General features: G+C 39.6%; 2 protein-coding genes across 4 annotated transcripts in view; both read right to left on the bottom strand.

The window, feature by feature from the left end:
* LOC128119187 (zinc finger protein 120-like) overlaps window positions 1-25,425 on the bottom strand; it is a 172,081-nt gene that overhangs the window by 101,550 nt on the left and 45,106 nt on the right. The gene's annotated exons all lie outside the window — the stretch shown is intronic.
* LOC128119189 (zinc finger protein 431-like) overlaps window positions 8,994-25,425 on the bottom strand; it is a 61,521-nt gene continuing 45,089 nt past the window's right edge. The window contains exon 2 of the mRNA XM_052752448.1: window positions 8,994-12,424. Coding sequence (XP_052608408.1) covers window positions 10,840-12,276 — 1,437 coding nt within the window. The 5' untranslated portion in view covers window positions 12,277-12,424 and the 3' untranslated portion in view covers window positions 8,994-10,839. The remainder of the gene's footprint in view (window positions 12,425-25,425) is intronic.

The raw sequence follows: 25,425 nt of genomic DNA, 5'->3' as shown, positions 1-25,425 counted from the left end.
GTGACATCTCTACAAGTTGTAAGAAAAATTTAACAATCAAAGGTTGGGGTAGGGTTCTATTTTTGTCTTTCCAGGATAATGGAAATACCTATCTTCCAAAAATCATAAGGCCTTGGATATCCGGATGTTTACAGCAGAAAGAAAGAATTTATTGGTACCAATCTACACACGGTAAAATCTCACTGTCTAACATCTATCTCTCTATCAATCTAGAAAAATTGTGGTTCCAATTCAATTATATGCCAAGCTGGTTTTGGAAATGGAATTGGCTCACTCCTTTTCTAAACCCAAGCATATTGCTAAAAGAAAAGTTTGAGAGATTCTTCAGTCCCATATCAGAAGAGCCCTCTGGTGTGGGACAGAAGGAAACCAATAAAAAGGGACCATTGTCTTCTAGATTCTAATTCTCTCCATGCATACTCTTGATTTCTCAGAATCCTTTTACATGCTATATCCTCTTTAAATCCAAACCTTCCATTTTGACAACAAATAAGTTTTTCCAATAGCAATCTTGGAAGTCTCCAGAAGGAAGATGGGGCCCCAACAACAGCAATTCTACCCAATCCAGAATGATGCCATGGTAATCATCATCATACTACACTTCTTGCCAGAATTTCAGACAATCTTACACATTACTCTAAGACTTGCTGCAGAACCTACAGTTAGTTTAACTGAGATTTAACTATCTGGGCTTTCTCACAGTACCCAACAGAGATAACATCACCCCCTAAACAGCAGGAAGCAATTCTAAGAAAACGATGTCCCTTCTCCCTTAGATTTCATAATTCTCAGGGTTATGGATGATGGTTATAGGGTTGAGGGTGGAAGAATATATTAGACTCAGTATTCTAAAAAGAAAAAGAGAAAAAAGGGAAAAGAAGAAATGGAATGGATAGGTATAAGATATTATGGTAGATTATTGTATATACTAGTAAACAAATTTAGTAAAATAGCAGCCTTAGATAATTTGCACTGTTATGGATTCTTATATGTTGATACAAATGTAAACTATTTTTATATTCCTGTTTAAGATAATTTGTATATTGATACAAATACAGAAGTATATTTGTTAATAATGCACATATATTTCTATTCTTATTTGAAATATTTGTATATTGATACAAATGTAAATTTATATCTGTCATACTTTATGTATGTTCTACTTCTGTTTAGGATATTTGGTATATTGATATATATTTAAGATTATTGTCATATTGCATATCGCACTATATATTCCTACCTCTGTTATAAATATCTTGTGTATTGTCACAATTTTGAAGTCGTCGTTCTTTACCATACATTTGCTTATAGACTGTTTACCTTGTTTATGTGAAGCCTTAGTCCTTAGGTTATTTCAGTAGATAAGACTTATAGATTTATAGTCACCTATGCTTGTCATCTCTATAGTTACGTTAGTTAGGTTATCCAGATTTACAGATACATAGGTCAGATGGACAGGTAATCTTCAAACACTTCATAGACCTAGAGAATATGGCATTTAAATAACTTAGAATTCTGTTGACATGAGACACAATTGCTCCTGGCTGCACCAATTTGATCCTGAGAGAATGTTGGGCTTCTAAGACATTTCCATTTGGAAGTTTGTCTTCTTGGCACAAAATGGCCTACTGGGCAAAGAACTGCCCTTGCCTCGACAGCTGACAGTACAAATGCAATGCTGTCCTTTCTGGACAAGCAGGACACAAGGAAAGCGACCACTGTACTCTGCCAAAGACAGGGTAAGATGGTCTTTCAGAATTCCTGCTTCTGAAAATGGTCTGTCAGATACTTTAGGTCTGTAGCCAATTTGAATGCACCAACAATGCTGAGAAACATTAGGTGACTGTCCAGGCTACCAGCTGTCTAGGTCTACTCTTGCAAGATTCCTGAAAGTTGCTTACATCCATCTACCATTTCTCAGGTACCATTATATTCCTTCTCAGGTCTTTGATGGGATTGAAGACTAGCAGTTATAGTTACAACTTAGTAGATAGAACATACTAAGTATTAGATTCAGGTTCTTTAGGATAGGACACCTTTTGGAATGATCTTTGTAACATGCCATTTACCTATGCTCTATACTTCTCTGGATTTTAGTATGTGTTTCTTGCTCGATATTGTTTGCATTGGTTGTAGTTCCATCTTATCTAGGTCATTATACCTCATTATTCCTGGACAATATTTGATAACCATTCCTTTGTATATAGTCTTGTATTAGGTTAGAACTTTCTTATTTAGACAAAAAGGGGGAGATGTAGTGGGTAGCCATTCCAGCTTTGATCTGGAAGTTCCAACCCCCATTGAGACTTCGGCAACTGTCACGCCTACAAGGCGGGGCCAAGGGAGGCGCCTGGAGACCCGAGATCTGGATGGGTCAGCACTCTCGTTCTGTTCCGGGACCCTGGATGGTGGAGGTGGGCCAAGCAGAGCTCCAGAGAACACCGCTGGACTGCGATACACCTTCCTCAGACCCCGCGACCTACCTATCCCTTAATTTGTAAGTTACGCCATTAAATAAATCTCCTTTTAACTATGTGGAGTGGCCTTAATAATTTCACCAATACATTCTGTTGTTCCTTGGTTATATGACACCATATTGGCTCTGTGTGTGCTGACTTTTCTAAGAAAGGGAGGTCCTGACATTTCATTCTTTTATCATCTTTCCACTCCATCCTTTGCTCATCAATAAAAGTCTCTGTGTAGGCCAGAGGTAACTTCAGCTAATCTAATTGTGTTTCTGTATTTACCACATAATTGCCAAGTGTATAGTGGAAAGAGGCTTGCAATCTGAACTGTGGCCAACTCCTCTAGCCCACTGAATCTGGCTGACCTTTTTGAGTTTACTTTGTTTTGAATATCTTGTTTCTTCATAAGTACAGGAGCAGATGTTTCGATAATGTCTCATAGCCTCGTAAAGAGACTTCTGGTTTCTTTATGTGTGTTGTAACCTCCAAGACATAAGGAAGACCTTCAAGTAGATAAGGATATCTCCCTCAAAGCAAGAGGGGGTAGTATATTCAGGACTTTGCTGGGGAAGTTTAGAAGCAATACTCTAAATAAATGATTCATAAGAAAATTTCCATCAATCCAATTACCCTAAATTGTACAAATATTAAAAGTCCCCCAAGTGTGCAACAGAGAGAGATAAAAACCAAAGGTGGCACAGTGGCCATCATGTGGCTTAGCTTTGCTGGATCTTTGTCAAACAGCTGTGACCTTATGACTTTTTCCATTCCCATCAGATATGGCTGTGCCACACCAGGTATTTTTGAACTCTGCAACTCCCAAGTGGGTCCTTAAGGTACCAGAGATCTCGGCCAGAGGAGTCTTCCAGGGGGCCTGGATTATGTGCTTTTTGTAGGAGCAGGGTGGGAGGCAGTGACATGCATGTTAAGGTGATGAGGTACTGGTCAGGTCTGGGGTCCCATAGATATGTCCTGGGTTCAGTGGTCACTTTCGAATCTGGAACTAAGTGTTTCCTTTGCCCATTGTTGTTCTCTGGCTTTTCTTAGTGCATGTTTCTGGTGGGAATCTCTCTGTTAGTTAGCGGCTGCAAGCACCAGCTTCTGACTGGAAGGGGGAGGGCAAGGATCTTTTTGTCTGGAAATCTCTAGCCCAATAAAGGGAAACACTCAAACAAGTAAAGAACCTGGCAGCAGAAGCCATGGCAGAGTGCTATTTACTGGCCTTTCCTTCATGACTTGCTCAGCCTACCTTCTTACAGAGCCCAGAACCACCATTCCAAGGGTGGCACCACCCACATTGAGCTGAGATTTTGGACATCAACCTTAAGAAAGTTCACAGGAAAAGAGACAACAGTCTTTTCAACAGGCCAATTTGGTGGTGGCATTTTCTCAATAGAACGTCCCTCTTCCCAAATTACTCTTGCTTATACAAAGTTGACACAAACCTAGCTAAGACAGAGTCTTCCTCTTACAGTATGTGCATTAAAATTAGGGAGTAGAATATATTTGAATGGTATTCAAAAGAATAAATTCAGTTTAAGAATAGAGATATCAGGTTGCATAGAAAACTTGAAATGTCTAGCTCCATGTTTAGTTATCAAACATTTGTACCTATTGACTTGTAGAAACATCCTCCTGCAAGTAAGGATGTGTGCTTTCTCCCTTCTCTCTTTTTAAGATGATGGGGCATTAATTGCAGTAATGGGACTGCACGGCTTTGGGACCTTATACCTGTTAGTGGCTCCTCATCCAAATGGAGTATAGCTAAGGTGGCAGTTTTGGTTAGAATGCAAAAAATCACCTAAGTAAAGGTTAACATTTTATGAACATTTCTTTGACCATACCTTGAGCTGTGCAGTGCTTAATATCACTCACGGGTAGGTATTCTCATTCATAATAAGACTGATTAAAGATAAGATCAGACAGATTTTATTGATTCTTTTGAAATTTTATGTATTGTATATTTATCATATTTAATCCTAACCTCTCAACTGCTCCCACATTCATGCCTTTTTTCAAACCCATCAACTTTGTGTCTTCTTTATTTCCACTTAAAACAATTTTAAACATCTGGGTTTTTTTTATTGGCCATATACTCTTGGGTGTGTGACTATCCACTGGAGCATGGTCCACCAACTGGAGACCACATCATTAAAGCAAATTGAATCTCACTATTGGGCAGATAGAAATTGTCCATAGCTCATCACATTTGGGTAAGACTTTCTGCCCAACTCTATTCTCTGTGCTGGGATTATTTGTAGAATTTTTGAGCTCGCACATGTCTTGTGCATGTTGTCACAACCATTGAGAGTTTATCTTTGTAACTGCTGTTTTGTGTGCAGAAAACCTTGTTTCACTGTAGTCAGCTACTTGCTTTGTATCTTTCAGTCTTTATTCTCTTTTGTGAAAGTATCACTAAGCCATAGGAGGAAAGATTATGATTTATTGACATACCATTTAGGATTCTGCACTCCACAGCCTTGTATTCTCCTCACATCGACCAGCTGTGGATCTGTGTGTTAAATCACTATTTATTGCCAAAAAAGTAACTCTGATGAGGACTGAGAATTGCATTAATATATTGCATAAGTCATTAGGAGTTGATTTAATACTGTGTACACATACCAGCAAGAAGATAGTGATAGCTTTTTCCATAAGGTCTCAACCCATCTAGCTAGAGGTTATTGGCTCTGATAATGGTACCAGATAAATCTTCCTTCTTGGGGATTGGACCTTAATATATTCAGAACATGATTGGTAACTTCATGGCATTTGTACCACTATTGCACTACTGGGCAAATTTTGCAGCACAGTTATTATTGTAGCTCACAGGGTTACTCTGAGGTAAGACTGATGATTATTCATATTCTCCAGTAGTGTACATAGCACAGTTGGAAGAAAACTTCTAGGCCATTACCAGGTTGATTTCTCTATTTCTGTGAGACAATCATGTTATCTCCAATAATAGAAGCTTAGTCTCAAGTTTGGAAGGGTAACCAAGATCAATGTCAGGAGCATGTTGAGAATCTATGGGATTCACTAGCCAACAGCTCACAAATAGTATCCCATTTCTTGCACCATACTTGTATTTGTTAGACTATGGGGTCTATCATCACCTGTTATACTATTTTACATATGTACATGTATATATTTAGGCAGCTTCTATAATAGTTAGCTTCCAGATGGCTTTAAAAATAGTTATCCTCCTAGTAGTCATTCCTCTATGATGCCTTCTCACTCCTACATCATTTAACCTCTTTTTCCATGATTCCTCTTTCTTCCTTTATATCATTGTATGAAATTTCCCCTGCCTTGAAATTTCTTCCCAATTGTCCTTTACTAATTTTCTGACTTCTATGTCTATTCCAAGGGAAATACACTTATCTAGAGCTTTGAATAACTGACTTAGTATTGGTTCCCAGAGTCAGGATCATATCTAGTACCTTGAACAATGAGCTTAGTTTATCTAAGGAATCAATCCCAGAAAAGACAAGTAACCAGGTAGATAAGATATTTGGTGAAATTTCTCACATATTCTACAGCACGCCTCCTCTGTTCATTTTTAAATTATTTGATATATGCAGCTGATTTAAGCAAGCATTATAGTACCATGTTGGGAAATCATCAAACTACTACAAGTAATGCCCTCCATTCTTTTTTAGAGTTAAAGAAAATAGAAGTTCTTTGATAAGCTGGGGTTTTCAGTGAGGTGCTAACTATGTCCTTCTGAACACACCAGCCCCAAACACTGGGCACCATTTTCAAAAGACCATCATGGCTATTTGTGAAGATGGTGAGTTGCCTGATCCAATTCTGGTAAGCATCATTTTTTTTCCTTCTGTGGTCACAGTATTTCCAGAGAATATAGCACTTTCAAATCTTTTCTCAAATTGGAAGAACTATTAGACAACCTAGGATTAGGGAAGAGAAACTGTAAAATATCACTTTTAAAGAGAGAAGAATACTCCATTTAGATTTTACTGATTTATAGAAGGCAAGCATGAGAAGAAAATACATACCTGTCTTTTCTGCTGGTTTAAGCATAGACACTTCCTTCTGGATGATGGCAGGGGGCACAATGGACATGGCTCTGTGAATTTACCTCTGCCTCACATCACCTTGTCACCTTCTTCCTTGAATTCCACACTAGTCTTATATCTCCTTTCATGGCCAATGATTGCAATGAGGGTGTTCATTTTTCTAATGTGAAATATTTGACAAGCTTTCATTTGCATTTTAAGTGATTCTACATGCAAAAAATTTCATGTGGTGAGTATTAATCCTTTAATCCTAACAAAATGCATAAAAAATATGTCCCATATTTGGGCCTTTTTATTTCAAATAAACAATTAAATTATCAGTGGAAACATTTATTGAATATCCAACATCCCTCCAAGCACTATACTAGATATAGGAAAGTTTATGCTTCATGGGAACAAGTTTATCATATTAGGAACAAGATTTACTACAGTAAGCCTTAAATGTTTTATAAAATTTAGCAATAGCCATGACTGCCATAATCCTACTTCTGAAAGTTAAAAAAAAAATCAGTAAGTTTTGTGCTATGCTTACTGTAACAATAAATCAGTGGCAGGATAGATTGCAGTCACTGTGGGTTTGTGACTCTGACAGCATCTTTGTACACTGAGAGCTATAAATACTAAGACAGAGTAGAAGGAAATGAAAGATTTATTCAAAGGAAGTATCATCAATAAGACATCCATAAATCCAGATAGTTGCTAATCAAATGATAGAAGGATCTGGTCGTACCATTTTATGACTACATTTGGGAACCTTTACAATCAAATCTGTAAATGGAATCTATGCATTTTTATGATCAATACTCCCAGTTGAATCCTGTGTAAGGTGCTCACTATACTGAAGTTCATGCCTTAACTTTTTACCTCCTAATGATCCATGGGACTACACAAGATGGCAGAGTGCTTTGAAATGAATGAAAGAATTAAGATCTTTGAGAAAAAATTACGTGATTAAAACAATCATTCTAAAGAACAAAACCTTGTGCCAGGATTTACTGTGCTGTTACCTTCAAAATATTGTCACTCTAGTTACTTCATCTCAAATACAGATAAAATACTTGAAAAACAGCCATGCTAAATGGTGTAAATAAAATATACTCCACAATACTTTTCTGAAATAATACATTGAGTGTGGTAAAGTTTTCTTTGAAGTCAGCAGTTAGCATCACACAAGCCCAGAGATTTACAGCTAACTACCAGTTCATAATTCACTGTCTCGAATAGAGATGAGATTCATAACTTGAAGTTGTATATATTTATTCCTTTCATCTTCATATTCCTGACATTTCTTTGCTTGATGGTATTTGTGTAATTGTTTTTAGAAACTCTTTAGAGCTGGGTGGTGGTGGCACACACCTTTAATCCCAGCACTTGAGAGGCAGAGCCAGGCAGATCTCTGTGAGTTCAAGGCCAGCCTGGTCTACAGAGTGAGATCCAGGAGAGGCACCAAATCTACACAGAGAAACCCTTTCTCAAAAAACCAAAAAGAAAAAGTCTTTAGAATCTATTTCAATAAGAACTAAGGTAAGTCTAGTGTCTCATAATACATTTGTACTAAAATAACATATTTTTCATTCAACAGTGACTATGGAACAACCTTTTGAAGACCATTAAATTCCATAGTGGCCTGCACAAGAGACAACTGCAGAAGGGTGTCTGAGGCTCCATCTGGATAAGCCCACTTAGTTAGCTGTCCATAATATTTTTTTCATTCATTTTGAGACTAGAATCCCTGTAACCAAATATTACTTCTTTCTTCATTTATTGTTACAATATTATTCTTTCTTTTTCATTTGGAAATAGGATTTATTATTCAATTTCTCCTGTTTTTCATTATGTTTCAATGAAAATAGTTTACAATTTAAAAAGAAGACAATATTTTACTGATTTAATGTTTCAGCTAATCTTATTTGAGTATCAGTGAGACAGCTCTGTTGGAAATAGTTGCCTTGTGCAAGGCTGTAACCTCATCTTGATCACCACAGACTGGTGATAAAGCTAGACAAAAGTAGATCCCACAAAGTTATCTTCTTGTCTCCACATATCTATCATGGCCTAAAAAACTGATAGTCACATTGCAGAAACACACAGCAAAATGTTTTTAAATAAATCTCATTGTCATTACGTTATTCAGCATCTCTGGATAATTCCCTTAGAAGGCAATACTTCAAGATATGATGCCAAATGGATAACTGATGAGGACATGAAAAATGCATGGAACTTCAAGTCATATATACATATCCATAGTACATTAAGTTATATTGTGAAATATACAGCTGATTGCTGATTATATCTTATTACATCACTTGCAGATAGATGAAATGTTTCTTTGGGTACACACATGAGGCATTTAATGTTTGTTATACTCTTGTCTATGTTTAAGCATTTTAACAATAACATTCTTAATATGTGTTGACAAAACAGAAAATGTTGGGAGTCCATTTTCTACCCTTAGACTTGTACTCAGAAGACTGACACATGAGGATCATGAGTTTGATTTTATCTTTAATTACTATCATCCAAGTGAGGTTGGATAAAAACAACATTTCAAGGGAATTTTTGAAAAAATATGAAAAATAAAACCAGAAATAAAAACCCACCACCCTTTCACAGACACACTTACTTGAAAATATGACCACATATTGCCTAATATTTATATAAAAATGTACAACTTAGATGATGGCCATCCCATTCGATACAGTGCAGCAGAAAAATACCTTTCACTAAGTGAAAGCACAATAGAAAAAGAATAAAAGCCACAGAAGGAATATAAGGGCTACAAATAAACTTCACTAAATGAATTTGCCACACATAGAACACACTATAATATCTACCTCAAATGTTGCAAAATAAAAGCCACAATAGGATCTTCACATCAGTCTTTAGTAAACTTGGTTAATAATATATTCACTTCAAGTCTATAATGAAAAAAGTTTTTTTTCTTGAAACAGAAGACAATTGTGATGTCTAAAGGCTTTACCAAACTATTTATGCAAACATAATTAAGTTCCTCCCTATTTCCTGATATAAAGATGATATAAAAAAGCTATAGAATATTTACAATATTACAGATATTAATATTGTATTAATATCTAGAGACATGGCTAAGCATTTAATTCAAGTCCATTCCCAGGAGCAAGGTCAGGTTTTTGACAACTTCCAGTAATTTGTGGTACAAAAGACTCCAAGGGTCTAACCTGTTTGGGAACCAGAATGCACATGCACATACCCACAAAAAGACACAGTAACATTGCATTATTAAAATTAAAACAAATCTTTAAATTAATGTTCACTTATGAATGTTTATCCCTTGTAATTCCTGTAACACAGGTGTTGAGGTATCTGAAGGCTTACAGCATTTTCCCCATCATGAATTGGTTCATGTAACAGAAAGCAAGCATGTAGGCTTGAAGACAGAGAAATAAATCATTCTCAGTATGTGGTATCATTTGGGAAGATTTAGAAAATGCTGCCCTGCTGGAAGAAATATTTCACTGAAGGTTGGGATGAGAGTTTATATGTGCACACCATTTCCAATTTACACTTTCTGCTTTCTGCTGCAGGTTAAGGATGTGAATCTTTAGCTTTCTACTTTAGCTGCCATCTCTGACACTTGTTTCCATGCCACTTTCATGGGGATTCTGCATCGCTCTGGAACCAGGGGACAAATTAAACACTTTTGCAAGCAAATATAGATATGATGTTTTATCACAGCAACAGAAAAGGCACTAATACACATCCATGAAATTTTACATCTGGATTCATTATCTCACGTAACTGAGGAGTTATGAAATCTAAAAGGGTTACTTTGTCATTTAAATTCATAGGACTTGTGTCCATGTGAGCTTGCAGGTGTAAACAAAATAAAGAGGCACATCATATTGCTTCAACCAGTTGTTGACACTTGTCAGATTGTTTTCTCCAAAATAAATCATCTTGTGTAACTGAATGTAAGTGGGCTGGCTAAAGATCTTACCAAATCCTTTATATTCAGATTCCTTTCAGCATGAGTTTTTCCAGATCCTCAAAATCTAATGTTATATTCCAAGGCTTTAACAGACCAATTACACACAAAAAGCGTTGCCCATGTAAAGTTTCTCTCCAGTATGTGTTCTTTTATGCATTTGAAGAGTACTATGACATGTAAAGGATTTGTCACACTGATTACATAGGGTTTCTCTGTAGTATGGGTTCTTCCATGGTTTCAGTGATTATTGTGACATAAAAAAGCTTTACTTCACTGATTACATTCATAGGTTTCCTCTCCAGTAAGTGTTCTTTTATGCATTTGAAGAGCATTGTGACATGCAAAGGCTTTAGCACAGTGATTACATTCATAGACCTTCTCTCAAGTTTGTATGTGTTCTTTTATGCCTTTGAAGATGACTGTGTCGTGCAAAGGCTTTAGCACATTGAGTGCATTCATAAGGTTTCTCTCCAGTATGTGTTCTTTTATGCCTTTGAAGATTACTATGTTGTGAAAAGGCTTTACCACATTGAGTGCATTCATAGGGTTTGTCTCCAGTGTGTGTTCTTTCATGCATTTGAAGACTTTTGTGCCATGCAAAGGCTTTACCACATTGAGTACATTTATAGGGTTTCTCTCCAGTATGTGTTCTTCTATGCCTTTGAAGATTACTGTGTTGTGCAAAGGCTTTACCACATTGAGTGCATTCATATTCATAGGGTTTGTCTCCAGTGTGTGTTCTTTTATGCATTTGAAGACTTTTTTGCCATGCAAAGGCTTTACCACATTGAGTGCATTCATAGGGTTTCTCTCCAGTATGTGTTCTTTTATGCCTTTGAAGATTACTGTGTTGTGCAAAGGCTTTACCACATTGAGTGCATTCATAGGGTTTGTCTCCCGTGTGTGTTCTTTTATGCATTTTAAAACTTTTGTGCCATGCAAAGGCTTTACCACATTGATTACATTCATAGGGTTTCTCTCCAGTATGTATCCTTTTATGCAGTTGAAGATCACCATGAAATGCAAAGGCTTTACCACATTGATTACATACATAGGGTTTCTCTCCAGTATGTGTTCTTTTATGGCTTTGAAGATGACTGTAATATGCAAAGGCTTTACCACACTCAATACATTCATAGGGTTTCTCTCCAGTATGGTTTATTTTATGAATTTGGAGAGAACTGTGATCTGCAAAGGCTTTACCACATTGATTACATTCATAGGGTTTCTCTCCAGTATGTGTTCTTTTATGCCTTTGAAGATGACTATAATATGCAAAGGCTTTACTACATTGATTGCATTCATAGGGTTTCTCTCTAGTATGTGTTCTTTTGTGCCTTTGAAGTTGACTGTGTCGTGCAAAGGCTTTACCACATTGAGTGCATTCATAGGTTTTCTCTCCAGTAGGTGTTCTTTTATGTATTTGAAGATGATTGTGACAAGCAAAGGTGCTACAACACTGATTACACTCAAAGAGTTTCCCTCCAGTATGTGTTCTTTCATGCCTTTGAAGATGACTCTCATATGCAAAAGCTTTACCACATTGAGTATATAAGGAAGGTTTCTCTCCAGGTTGACTTCTTTCACACCTTTCATGTCTTCTAGAACTTTGACAATGTTCTTCAATACTATGGTCTTCCCAACTGTATCCTACAGTAGTGAGGTTTCTGTAGGTTTCCAGCATCACATCTTTGTAGAGATTTTTCTGGGAAGGCTCCAGCAAAGTCCACTCTTCCCAAGTGAAGTCAACATGCACATCATCATAGGTCACCACTTTCATATCATGGGTTTCCAGCTCACCCATGTTCTCTGCTCAGCTCCCTGAAGCAGTCCTTGCAGCACAGCACACAAAACCACTGGCACCAGCTTCTCTTCAAAGCCAATACAATATTCTTCTAACAGCTATTTTTCAAAATGCTGCAGGATTTGTTCGAACTTGATTTAAAGCACACCTGTACAGAAATAAGTGAATTCTTCAACAAAAGAATAAAAACACCAAGCCAGCAGATGGTGGCACATGCCTTTAATCCCAGCACTTGGGAGACAGAGGCAGGTGAATAGCTGAGTTTGAGGCCAGCCTGGTCTACAAAGTGAGTTCCAGGACACCCCAGGCTACACAGAGAAACCATGTCATAAAAAAATTGCCCCAAAGCAGGCAAACAAACAAAAAAAATTAAAACACCAATAATAAACTAAAAGAAACATCTGAGTTGATGCCTCCTTCCATCTATTCACAACTGAGAAAAAAATCTACCTCCAAAATATATCCTCTGCTTTTCTGTTTTATATTATTTGAATTCTATTCAGTATATTATATTAATTAAATATATTTAATTATGTTGTATTAAACATATTCTTTATTTTAATAATAAATATTCCATAATTTGATGTCTAGACAGTCATGTTTTGTTTATGACTCACCTAGTTTTTGTAGGATGCTCAGCTGGGCATATTATCTGTTCTTGGCTGTGGAACTCATGGACATGTAGTCATTTAATAGCTCAACTGGGGTTCACTAACATGTCTGTCATTTGAACTGGCTAGTAATTTTTTCTCAGTCTATATCAGGTTAGTTCAGCCTTCTTCACATGGCAGAAGTTTTCAGAAGCAAGAGTAGTCAATGTTTACAAATGTCCCATTTGTCAAAGATTATTATGCCAATAATAATCAAAATTTGATTTAGAAGGTACCTTTGAGATGCAATATATAATCAACTACAATAGATAAGAAAAAAAGACCTTCATGGGCTGGGCAATGGTGGTTCATGCATTTAATTCCAGCACTTGAGAGGCAGAGGAATGTGGATCTCTATGAGTTCGAGGCTAGCCTCATCTACAGAGCAAGTTCCAGGACAACCAAGGCTACACAGAGAAACCATGTCTCAAAAAAACTAACTAAATAAATAAATGAATATAAAATAAGATCTTTATTTTTATGGAAGGCTCTTAGTGATTATGTGTGATACTGTTAATCAAAACTGAACATAACCTCACTAACAAACACATAACTTTCTTCAGATTTAGGCACTCTGAATGCACTGAAAACCTAGTCCTAAAAAAATTGAACAAGACACAGATTTGGAGAAACAATTTAATCAACTCAAATGGATCAAACAAGACCAACAATACAAAAGCTTATTTAAAGTTGGTGTGTTGTATACTACATGTATTATAGAAATAAAATCCTCAAAATTCAGAAGAATTCTAGGCCTTGAGTGCTTTATGGAAATAGACAAAAACAGAGGATCCTGTAGACATGAGAATAATTAAACCTACAAAAGCTCAAATCAAGAAATATTTGCGATCCTGCCCAGAGTCCCCATCTGGACTAGAGTCCCCAGCTCCCATCCTGTCTGGAGTCCCCATCTGGACCAGAGCTCCAATCCAGCCCAGAACTCCCATCTGGACCAGAGACCACCGCCACTTCCTGAGACTTAGAGACAAGCCCCCAGTTCCCATCCCACCTGGAGATCCCATCTGGACAAGAGGTGAGTGCCTGGGATCATACCCAGAAAGGCCTGCTCCTAGGTCCCATCCCTGGGCACCAGCCATTCCAGGGAAGAACTGCCCAACTTGGCCTAAGGTTCTGGCCAGAGGGCAGGACCCCCCCATCCCCACCGGGAAGGTTCCCCTTCTTGAAGACTCCCGGCAGACCCTGCAATCTCTACACCCTGCCTCCACACCCATCCGCCTGAGACCCCAGCCACTTCCTGAGACTTACAGACCAGGCCCAGCTCCCATCCTGTCTGGAATCCCCATCTGGACCAGAGGTGAGTGCCTGGGGTCATACCCAGGAAGGCCTGCCCCTAGGTCCCATCCCTGGGCACCAGCCATTCTGGGGAAGACCTGCCAACTTGGCACCAGGTTCTGGCCATCAGGCGGGACCCCCCTGCTGAAGGTTCCCCTTCTCCAAGACGCCCCCCCCCGGCAGACCCTGTAATCTCCATGCCCTGCCCCCACACCCATCTGCCAGAGACCCCAGCCACTGCCTGAGACTCAGAGACCAGTCCCCAGCTCCCATCCAGCCCAGAGCTTCCATCTGGATCAGAGAGAGGCTTCCTGAATCTGTCAGCTCTGTTTGGACCAAGAGCGCTAATAAGATCAAGAACAAATCCACTAGGAGATGGGCAGACATCAAGGCAGAAGTACATACAACAAATAAAGAGCAATACAGCATCACCAGAACCTAGCCCTCCTCCAACAGCTAGACCTGAACATCACAAAATGGAAGAAGCAGAAGAAAGCAACCTTATGAATAACATCATGATGATGCTAGAGGCTTATAAAGAAGAAATCAAAAAAGAAATTGAGGAACAGACAAAAATGGGAAGAATGCTATAAAAATGAGAGGAAAGGACAAATAAAGCAGAAGAAAACAATAAATCCCTGAAAGAAAATCATGAAAAAGCAATGAAACAGATGAGGGAATCCATATTCAGGAAGGCTACCACATATAGCAACATATAGCAGGTCACCACATATAGCAACAGAATCAGTAGGGCTCATGGTCCATCCCAGTCACAGCACCTGGGACTCTGATAGCAGAGCCAACATGCTCTTCCTGATCTGGGGACAGTGGCCACCACATTCACCATTGCATGGCTGTGGTTTTCCATACAGCTACCTATAGCAGAATCAGAGAAAAATCCTGGAAAGAACCTGCAAGCTACCCACTAGTCTTCCTGATTTCTAAACCTTCCCAGAGTCCAATATTAGCTAGAGTCACCCAGCTGGGCCTCAAGACATTAGCAGCTCCCCTACCGGATGAGCAGAGATAAAATGACTCAGACAACTCATGCCTTCCCAGCTCTGTCCTTGCATCCAAGGAGTAGACTGGGCCCTAGTCTGGGAAAATTGTATTTCAGTAGAATCTTCTATTCTCCTAGCAAATTTCCTGTTCCTCTTCCAATGGACAGGGTCTTCTGTGTGCACATTACAGTACACACTCAATGTCCAGTGCAGTCAACCCTTCATACCTCAGAAGTCCTATAGCCAAGCACAGGTCACAAACAGTAGGTGTTGTTAAAGCAAAGAGAAGCCATGGATTACAAAGAAAGGAGGAGTCTATGAGGGGTCTTGAAAGCAGGAAAGAGATGGTGGAAATGGTGTAATTGTAATCCTAAAGAATTATTTTTAAAAGATGAAACAGTCTTTATGGTTACGTGCTCTAGAGAACAGGAATTTGTACTAGAGCACACCAAGTATTACTCATGCATTTTCTCTTAGGCTGTACATCTTAAAACTGGAAAATACAGTAATGTTAGGCAGGGCCACACCATTTTACCCAGTTCTTCTATTTTGGTTGAACGGGTATAACTACAGTAACTTGGCTTCACAATAAGTTCAGTTCTTTATCCAAATTCTTGAAGTCCTCATCTGTAGACCAGAGAAATGGCCAATCAGGACATTATCGATCATCTAAAATTGATTACCTCACTACGCATTGCTGTCAACTACGTTCATAGCAGGAAAGCTTCCACCTTCCTTTTTGCCATCTTTTTCTGTGCTGTGACTACATCTGCTTTATAGTTGGCCAGGGAACTCAATTCTTACACAATTTCCTCTTCATTTGTAAGTTCCCAGTAAAAGCCAGAAAGGTTGGAGGACATTCATTCACTGGTCTATTTTTCCTTCTCAATGGCCAGTCAAGGACTAGCCTTGAAGCAGTTGCAGAATTGTCTTTCCAGCACTGGCCAGAAGAGGCAGGATTAAATGTTCAAAGAAATTCTCAGTTACATAGTGTGAAGCAAGCCTAAGCTACAGGAGACATTACTCTAAACTAGTGGTTCTAAACCTTCCTAATACTGTGAGCCTTTAATACAGTTCCTCTCTTTGTGGTGACCACCCCAGCTACAAAATTATTTCACTGCTACTTCATAACTATAATTTTACTGTTGTTGTGAACATAATATAAATATCTGTGTTTTCTGATAGTCTTTTTGAGACAAGGTTTCTCTGTGTAGCTTTGGTGCCTGTCCTGGATCTCGCTCTGTAGACTAGGCTGGCCTTGAACTCACAGAGATCCTTCTTGGCTCTGCCTCCCGAGTGCTGAGATCAAAGGCATGAGTCACCACCACCCGGCTATCTGATGGTCTTAGATGAATCTGATAGGATCATTTGATTACCCCAAAGAGAGCCAGAATTCTCCAGGTTTAGAACCATTGCTTCTAACTGACATAAATAAGTAAATAAATAAATAGCACTAAGGAAAAAAATGGAATGACAGTTTAATGACTGGGAAACATTGGAAAATAGAAACAAATAGAGATTAGAGCAGTAATTTAAAGAAAATGAAATTTAAAAGAGCAAACTAATAACTGAATTTCTAAAATCATAACAAATAATTAGAAGAACACTTAGCTATATTGACTTTGAAAGAGAGTAGGTACTTCCCTGGTAGGGAGAACACCATTAATAAGACATTTTATCACTTGTCCATGTAAAATGTTAGCTGCTGAGTGCTATAAGCTGATCTAGATTTATAGCCAATGGCCTGTGTCTCAAACCTCTGAGCTGATTTAACTGTGTCAACCAGGACTGCACATATCTACATAGAAGAGTTCCCAAACTGAAAACTAAATACTTAGCAGTTCAAGTTACCCATCCTAAATTGTACAGCTATCAATTCTGTCTGCCTTCATTCACAAGGAAGATATTAATACATGCTGGTAAATTACATATACAGTCACTCACCCTGCCCCAGCAGGTCCCCCTTATGTATGACGGAGACCCCTGCAGCTCACTGCCTTAAACTTCAGTCTGTGATCTAACCATTGCCTAGTCTATTTTCACTGCAGTGCACACAGTACACTGTTCTTCCTCTTCTGCTCTGAAGGGAGAAGCCATGCTCCACACACAATACTTTTTCCTGTTACTGCAATAGACAGTCCACTATGTGACTCAAACTAGTAATTTTAGAACTCTGTGTGCTACAGACCTGTAATCCAAAAATTTAGGGTAGTTAGTCAGAAGGATAGCAAGGGCAATGCCCTGTGGGGATGCAGACAGGGTTCAAGTCCACCTCAATCAACATAAGAGACCTCAAAACCACTTTTCAAAAGTGCTGGAGATGTAGCTGTTAGAGAATTAATACACCTTTATGGTACACTGGTACTTAATGTTGGTTGTGACCCTTTAATGGCCCCTTGAACAGCATATTAGAGGCTTGTTCTTTGACAGGGGTAGGGAGGAGCTTTCAGCTGGTTATAAATCAGGGTCATCACCTTTGGTTTGGAAATGTAGTTTAATGGCTGGTTAATCCTGGTGAACAAACATTTACAATCTTATCATATTATTCTCTAACATGCATGGTTAACATACTACTTATCTTTGGGGATTTGGGAGGCAATTACCTAAATTCTACTTTGTGTGACTTAATGTCTCCTAAGAATTGGTAAATGCTTATACTATCAATTCTACTCATCTACATCACAGTTTAGCAGTGGAGTGCTACTCTACATAGGAGATAACATTTACAAGTTCCACAAAATTAACTTCAGATGGATCCTTTAAAAAGGTTAAATATTAAAAGTGCAGAATTTCTGGAAGATACTAGAGAGACCAGGGCTCTCCGAATTTGGCAATTCTGTCCTCCATAGAGACAATACAAGCATTACAGGCACCAGCATTTTACAGTGATGTCGACAACAAGGAATCTCTAAATACAGAACCACAACAACAAGGATATCTCTAAACACAGAACCACAACCAAGGCTCTTCACAGAGGCAGGCCTTGAAGTGAAGTTATTCACAGGCTGACACTCAGCCACAGGGAGTTACAAAGAACACATAAGAACACACAGGACCACACAAGATTATGCTGAACTCTGCATTTGGCGCTGGCTCCCACCCATTCAGAAGAGGATCCACCACACCTTCTCCCATAGCTCCACTGGCCGCTTCTCCCAGTTTGGGGATGGAGGTCCCTTGCTCACCTTGGTGCTGCAGCCTAGATCGCTCATGCTCTTCCCACCGTTCCCCTTAGAGAAGCCCAGAGCACTTAGCACACAGGCCAACTTCCTACTTCCTCAGCAGAGGAACTGAGCCAGAAGACTGGCACCTGGAAGAACCCTCCCATCTGACTGGCATGTCTGTGTGAGGCCCTGATTGGCTAGTCAGGCCTGAGTGACAGGAATAGTTCCTTTGGGGACCAGGCGAGCTGAAAAGGTTCCCAGCTCTTGCTTCCACCCCAAGCACAGACCTACCCTATATTGGGTGGAGATTTGTGCCAAATTCCACAGCAAGTCTCTTTTTAATGTAAACCAATGGGTTCCGTTTTAAAAGAAAGTATACAAATTCAGAAGGAGGCTAATCAAACAAATGTTTCACAAAAGAAACACAGGATATCTCAAGCACATTGTAAACAAAGTCCACAGTGGTGTTGGGAGTGGTAACCACAACCCTATGTTTGGAAAGAGTTGGGTTCTCAGGGCCTGAAGAAACGCCTCCAGGCCTTCACCAGCTCTCCCAAGCGTGTTCCTGGTGTTTGAGAAGGAGCTCTGTTTTTACTTTATACATCAGGGCCTTAAGAAAACCTCCCAAGGCCTGGGCAGGTTGCCAAACTCAGTGAGGCCAAGTTTCTCAAGTATCTTCTAGAAGTTCTGCATTTTGAATTTGATATTTAAGTATAAGATCCATTTGGAGTTAATTTTGTGGAGGTTATAAATGGCATCTCATTAACTGGGTCATGGATATAAAGGATTTAGCATGCTTGGGAGATAGTAAGTCACACAAAGTGGAAATAAGCTATGGGAGGGCTACCTTTAAAATACCCAAAGGTAAGTAGTATGTTAACCAGGTCTGTTAAGAGATTGGGATGCTAAGATGTATTTGTTCACTATTTATGTATATTGTTATTGATCATATGTCTGTGGTGAAAAAAGCTAATGGGATGAGGATCCATAGAGAAGATAGAGAGGCCCTCTGTGTAAAGATCTCTCTGTAGTAAGATGGAACATCATAGTTTTAAGAGGGATTTCTTAAGTTGTGTTGTGCTAAATGCTGTAACATTAATTTGTTGATTTTTTAATGTATTTGCTGCTTATTTGTATTGCCTATACAGACCCATTAAAAACCAAAAGCATGGTTACAGTAGTGATGCCATGTATTGTATGAAGACTGTCTTGTGTTTTTTCTAAGCTTTAGTTTAACAGATTTTTACCTAGAAAATATTAATTTATTACATTATCTTATATACAGTTTCTGTTCAGCTTTCTTTTATTTTATTCTTGTTGCTCAGCACTATCTTAAGACAAACAATTGGCACCTTCCTAAGATCAGCTCTGCCTGCTTACAAAGGATGACCACCACCAGGTTTGCTGACTGCTGATATTCCATCATATGAGGCATCCCCTCATTCTGATTGATTATACAGCCTCTTTCATAGAGGCAGTGCAATTAAGCCCTAATGACATCTTACCCTATGGTTTTGGAGAGGAGATAGAGTACATAGCCTGGGAAGAAGACTTGGAAGGAGGTGGATTCTGTATATGCACCTATGAGAAAGCCATCATAAAAGTGGGAATTTACCTTGAGGGCTTACTGGCTGTGTATGCTGAGGAATGTAATGTAATGCTAAGTATATGGGCAGTGGAAGTATAGAGAGAAGGTAGGGTCAACATATGCAGCTATGGGAAAGCCATTGCACATAGTAAGTGGAGAGAGACATTCCTGTGTGGCTGCTTTTGGGTATGTATCTTACAATTTTCCTTTCTATGAAGAGACACCATGACCACAGCAGCTCTTATAAAGAAAAACATTTCATTAGGGTTGACTTACAGTTTCAGAGGGTTTAATCCATTATTGTTACGGTGGAAGCATGGTGGTGTTATGCCTACATCAAGATGTCCCCCCGCCCCCCCTACTGTGGGATGGTCTGTATGTCAAATGTGTTGCTGATTGGTCAATAAATAAATCACTGATTGGCCCGTGGCCAGGCAGGAAGTATAGGCGGGACAAGGAGGAGAATAGAGCGGGGAAGTGGAAGGCTGAGTGGGGGAGACACTGCCAGCCGCCATCAGGACAAGGAAGATGTAAAGTACCGGTAAGCCACAAGCCACGTGGCAAGGTATAGATTAATAGAAATGGATTAATTTAAGCTCTAAGAACAGTTAGCAAGAAGCCTGCCACGGCCATACAGTTTGTAACCAATATAAGTCTCTGTGTTTACTTGATTGGGTATGAGCGGCTTGGGACTGGCGGGTGAGAGAGATTTGTCCTGACTGTGGGCCAGGCAGGAAAACTCTAGCAACACCCCCAGCCCCCAACAACATCACCAAGGAGCCAACTTCTGATGCAAAAACAAAAGGTTTCGTTATTCAAGCCAAGTCCAGGCAGGGACTTTGTCTGATACTCAGTTACAGTGAGTGAAGGAGGAAGCCCCAAATATTCATTACAAGGGGTCTATATAGGAAAAGTTTACATGCAGTGGGTTATATATCTTAGTGTCTTAGAATTGGATGAGGGAGCTAGGGATGAGGTAGTCCTTTGAAGTTACTGGCTGAACTATAAGGATGGAATTACTAATGGCTGACAGGATGCAGGGTATCTACAGAGACAAAAATTTTTCACTCCCCATATCCTGTTCACTGGGTCCAGGACATATACATTCAAATTTATTGTTCCAGTTTAAGTTCACCTACTGGTCAGCTTCTGGGTTCATTTATAGGCTAACTCTAAATTATGGTCAGCTCTAAATTCATCTACAGGTCACCAGATACTTTGGGATGGGAGCTGACTCTTTAAAGGGCTACTGATTTTTCCTCTTTACTGGTATGCAGGCAGCCATGGTGCTGGAGAAAGTGCTGAGAAATCTACAGCCAGACCAGCAGGCAGAAGAAAGTGACTGTGACACCAATCCTCCAACAAGAATATACCTCCTAATAGTGCCACTCCCTATGGGACTATGAGGGTCATTTTGATTTTAACTACCACAGTATCCAAACTCCTGTAAGTACTTCCTCAATTATGTTCAGTAAGTAAATTTAATAAACTCATTGGTTCCCCAGGGTGGACTTTGGTGAAATTTTACTTTGCATTGTCATTGGGACTTATGGGGATGGGATAGACATTGCTTTGTCCCCCTCCACTGGGGAGAAAATTCTCATGACAGATCATAAATATATTTGTTTATGACCCTATATCTCATGGTATTAGAATAAAGAAACAGTACATAAAAGAACACGTTAGAAGAATATAAATATGGAAATGGCCTTAGTAAAGAAGGACTTAGATATATGAAGATAATGACTGGATTGCTCCAGAATAAAAAAAGGCAGGAAAGCTTTTGCAAGTTATGAAGTTCTCAGTAAGTTGTTTAAGGTACATAAAGGATGAGATTTAGAGATCATACATTGTGCCGGGTGCTGGTGGTGCACGCCTTTAATCCCAGCACTCAGGAGTGAGAGGCAGGCAGGCGGATCTCTGTGAGTTCGAGGCCAGCCTGGTCTACAGAGTGAGTTCCAGGAAAGGTGCAAAGCTACACAGAGAAACCCTGTCTCGAAAAACCAAAAAAAAAAAAAAAAAAAAAAAAATCCAAAAAAAATTGTACTAATGTTGGCAAGGTCACACATCAACTATTTCAAATACTCACTAAACTGTATGTCAAACAAAAGTTTGTTAAGTTATGTCTGGATACTGAAATATTAAACATCAGTTAAAACTGGTGTAAAAACTGATCTTGTAGGTATTTCATAATCATTCTTGGAGGTTATTCTAATGTGGTTAGAGGTACTAAATGGAAGAATATTTCTCCTCCTTCCCTACAAGGTCAATGAGGTCCCTGGAGACTAAGGCTATTGGTGGAGGCTATAGAGTTCCCACTCATGAATTTGAAACATTGTTCAGTCAACAAAAAGGAGGGTTAATGTGGGAAAGATTTCCTTAAGGCTTCAGAAGAAGCTACAGTACATAAAAGAAAGCCTTTGACTTACCCTCACATTGATGGACAAATGTAAACAAAAGGCTAAAAGAGTCTGAGGTTCCTCTTAAGCCCAAGTGACTCACTGAGGACTAGTTGCTCAACTGGCCTTGGCAGTACAGAAAGAAATATTAATTTTGGCCATGTGCATGGTCTTCAGCACTCAACAGAAAAGGTTATCAAGACTAAGATAATTGCTAACATCCCAAGGTATCACACTCCACAGACAGTAGGTGTAAGTCTACATGAGATGTTATTTAGAATGACCAATCTCATTACTATTTTCTTCATCACAAAAGATGTTGCCTAAATGTGAGATGTCAGACCTTGGCTTACTGAGCACCTGCTCACAGCCAAGGAAGACAGGCCCATGATTGTTTTAACACCCAAATTAAATGATGGCTAAAAACCTCTTTTTTCCCTTTCCAAAAGCCCCATGGGAGGGGCACCATCTGACTTCTGGCTGATGAAACAGTTATGAAAGGGTGTGAAAGCTGATTGCGGGTTCATTACTCTGAAGACCAACCATAGAAGACAAAGAGAAACAACTGATAGATGAGGGCTACTGGAGCCCCTCATGGATGTCTTAGGGACTTTGGACATTTTAGTTCTTTCCAGGCACCAGTGAAGGAATTCCTTTCCTGTCTATACAACTGAGAGTTTGCATTTAATGAGAGGCCCTCTGGAAGGGCCACCTGATACCAAATTCAGCTGGAAGAAGCCAGATTGGTCATCATCCTAATCCCTTAATGGCAGTTAGAATTACCTCTTAAGAAGGACATGGGATAAGAACTGTAGTTAGAAATTGACTAGGCAGTTTAGGGTAAAAAAGACCCCCCCCCCAAACTAACTGTTTGTTTCTTTAATAAAAGCCAGAAGTGTCACTGGGACTTTTAGCAGTTTTACCCTTGCCAGAGGCCAAAGATGCCAAAAGTGTTTTGGAGCTCTGATTTCTGATGCTAAGTGATACTAAGTGGCCTTAGTAAGGAGAAATGTTAAAAATGATAAAGAAGGCCTGTTAAGAGAAAAATGTCCTTGTTCAAGAGAACAGAATCTCCAGGCCAAGAAACCTGGACTGTGGAGCTTAAGAAATGGCCACTCAGGACATATATAGATCACCTAAAACTGATTAACTGATTGCACATTGGTAACCCAAACTGCAGACAAAACTGGAAAACTTTCAAGCTCCTTTATTTCTGTACTGTGACCATAATGGCTTTTCATGTGTGTGCTGTGGGATAATGCTCTTGTACACTGTAAAAATTTGTTACTCAAATGGGTTTAATAAAATGCCAATTGGCTAGTAGCCAGGCAGAAAGTATAGGCAGGGCAACTAGACGAGAAGAATTCTGGGAAGAGGAAGGGCAGAATCAGGAGTTGTCAGCCAGGTGCAGAAGGAAGCAAGATGGGAATGCCGACTTAGGAAAGGTACCAAGCCATGTGGCTAAACATATATAAGAGTTATGGGTTAAATTAAGTACAAGTGCTAGTTAGTAATAAGCCTGAGTTACTGTTGGCAGGAAAGAAAGTTCTGCCAACATGTCGTGCCCAAACTTCTGGAAAGAATTTCCATATAAAACCTGAGAAATCTTAAGAAAAGGATTCTAAACATACAAAATTGGAGTAAACACCAGCTTCTTGGTAACCATCTTTTCTCTGGTAGGCTCTGTTTGCTGGCAGTGAGCTGAGGTACAGCTCCTTGAAGATATAGTCAGCTGACTCAGTATTCGTGATAAAAATGGTGTGGCTCTTTTAAGAAGCCCTGCTGTCAAACACTTAAATGGAGTTTATGAGCAGCAGGCAGCACACTACTCAGTGGCAGCACAGACCCAAACTTCTCAGAGTTGGAGAAGTAAACATGGCTTTCAGAGCTGGTGGTAAACATGCCTCTGACATGAAACTAGTATCTCAAGGAACCAAGGATTAGGGCACAGTCAGCCACCAAAGTTGCAGCTTTAGTACTAGCCATGTCCAATTAGCAGCTTAAATGCTCATGTGGTCAGAAAAAGATTGAGATATGTAATAAAGACAGATTAAAACAAAAACAAAAACCCTCTAAGTGGATTCTAATGTGTTTAAAAATACTCTCACATAGGCTTGGGAGAGTAAAGAGAAGGTATAGACAGTCATAAAAAAACATACAGTTCTGATCCTGCCCCGGACTTCCCTTCTGGACAGAGGTGAGTGTCCTGGTTCAGCCCGGACCCCATCCCTGGGCAGCAGCCACTCCAGGGAAGAGCTGCCCAACTTGGCCACAGGTTCTGGCCACCAGGCAGGTTCCCTTCTAGCCCCACCAGGAAGGATCCCCTTCTCCAAGACCCCCGGCAGACCCTGCAATCTCCATGCCCTGCCACCAAGCCCATCCGCCCGAGACCCCAGCCACTTCCTGAGACTTAGAGACCGGCCCCCAGCTCCCATCTTGCCCTGGACTTCCCTTCTGGACCAGAGAGACCAGAGAGAGAGAGAGAAAGACAAGAGCTCCCATCCTGCCCCGGACTTCCTGTCTGGACAGGAGCTCTCATCCTGCCCTGGACTTCCCATCTGGACAAGAGATCCCATCCTGCCCCGGAGTTCCCATTTGGACAAGAGAGCTCCCATCTGGACAAGAGAGAGAGACTTCCTGAATCTGTCAGCTCTGTCTGAACCAAGGGCGCTGATAAGACCAAGAATGAACCAAAAGGAGATGGGCAGACATCAAGGCAGAAATACATACAACAAAATGAAGAGCAATACAGCATCACCAGAACCTAGCCCTCCTCCAACATCTAGACCTGAACATCAAAAATTGGAAGAAGCAGAAGAAAACAGCCTTATGAATGACATCATGAAGAAGGCAGAGGCTTGTGTAGAGGAAAAGACAAAAAAAATGGGAAGAACGCTGTAAACAACTAGAGGAAAGGGCAAACAAATTAGAAGAAAACAATAAAGTCCTGGAAGAAAACAATAAGGTACTGAAAGAAAATCAAGAAAAAGCAATGAAACAAATGAAGGAAACAGTCTAAGACCTGAAAAGGGAAATAGAAAAAATGAAGAAAAC

The sequence above is a fragment of the Peromyscus californicus genome, unplaced genomic scaffold (genome assembly GCF_007827085.1).
Source record: "Peromyscus californicus insignis strain IS unplaced genomic scaffold, ASM782708v3 Scaffold_23__1_contigs__length_62951481, whole genome shotgun sequence".
Classification (NCBI taxonomy): Eukaryota; Metazoa; Chordata; class Mammalia; order Rodentia; family Cricetidae; genus Peromyscus; species Peromyscus californicus.
Note: the sequence above shows the minus strand (reverse complement) of the source record. Positions and strands in the feature narration are given on the sequence as shown.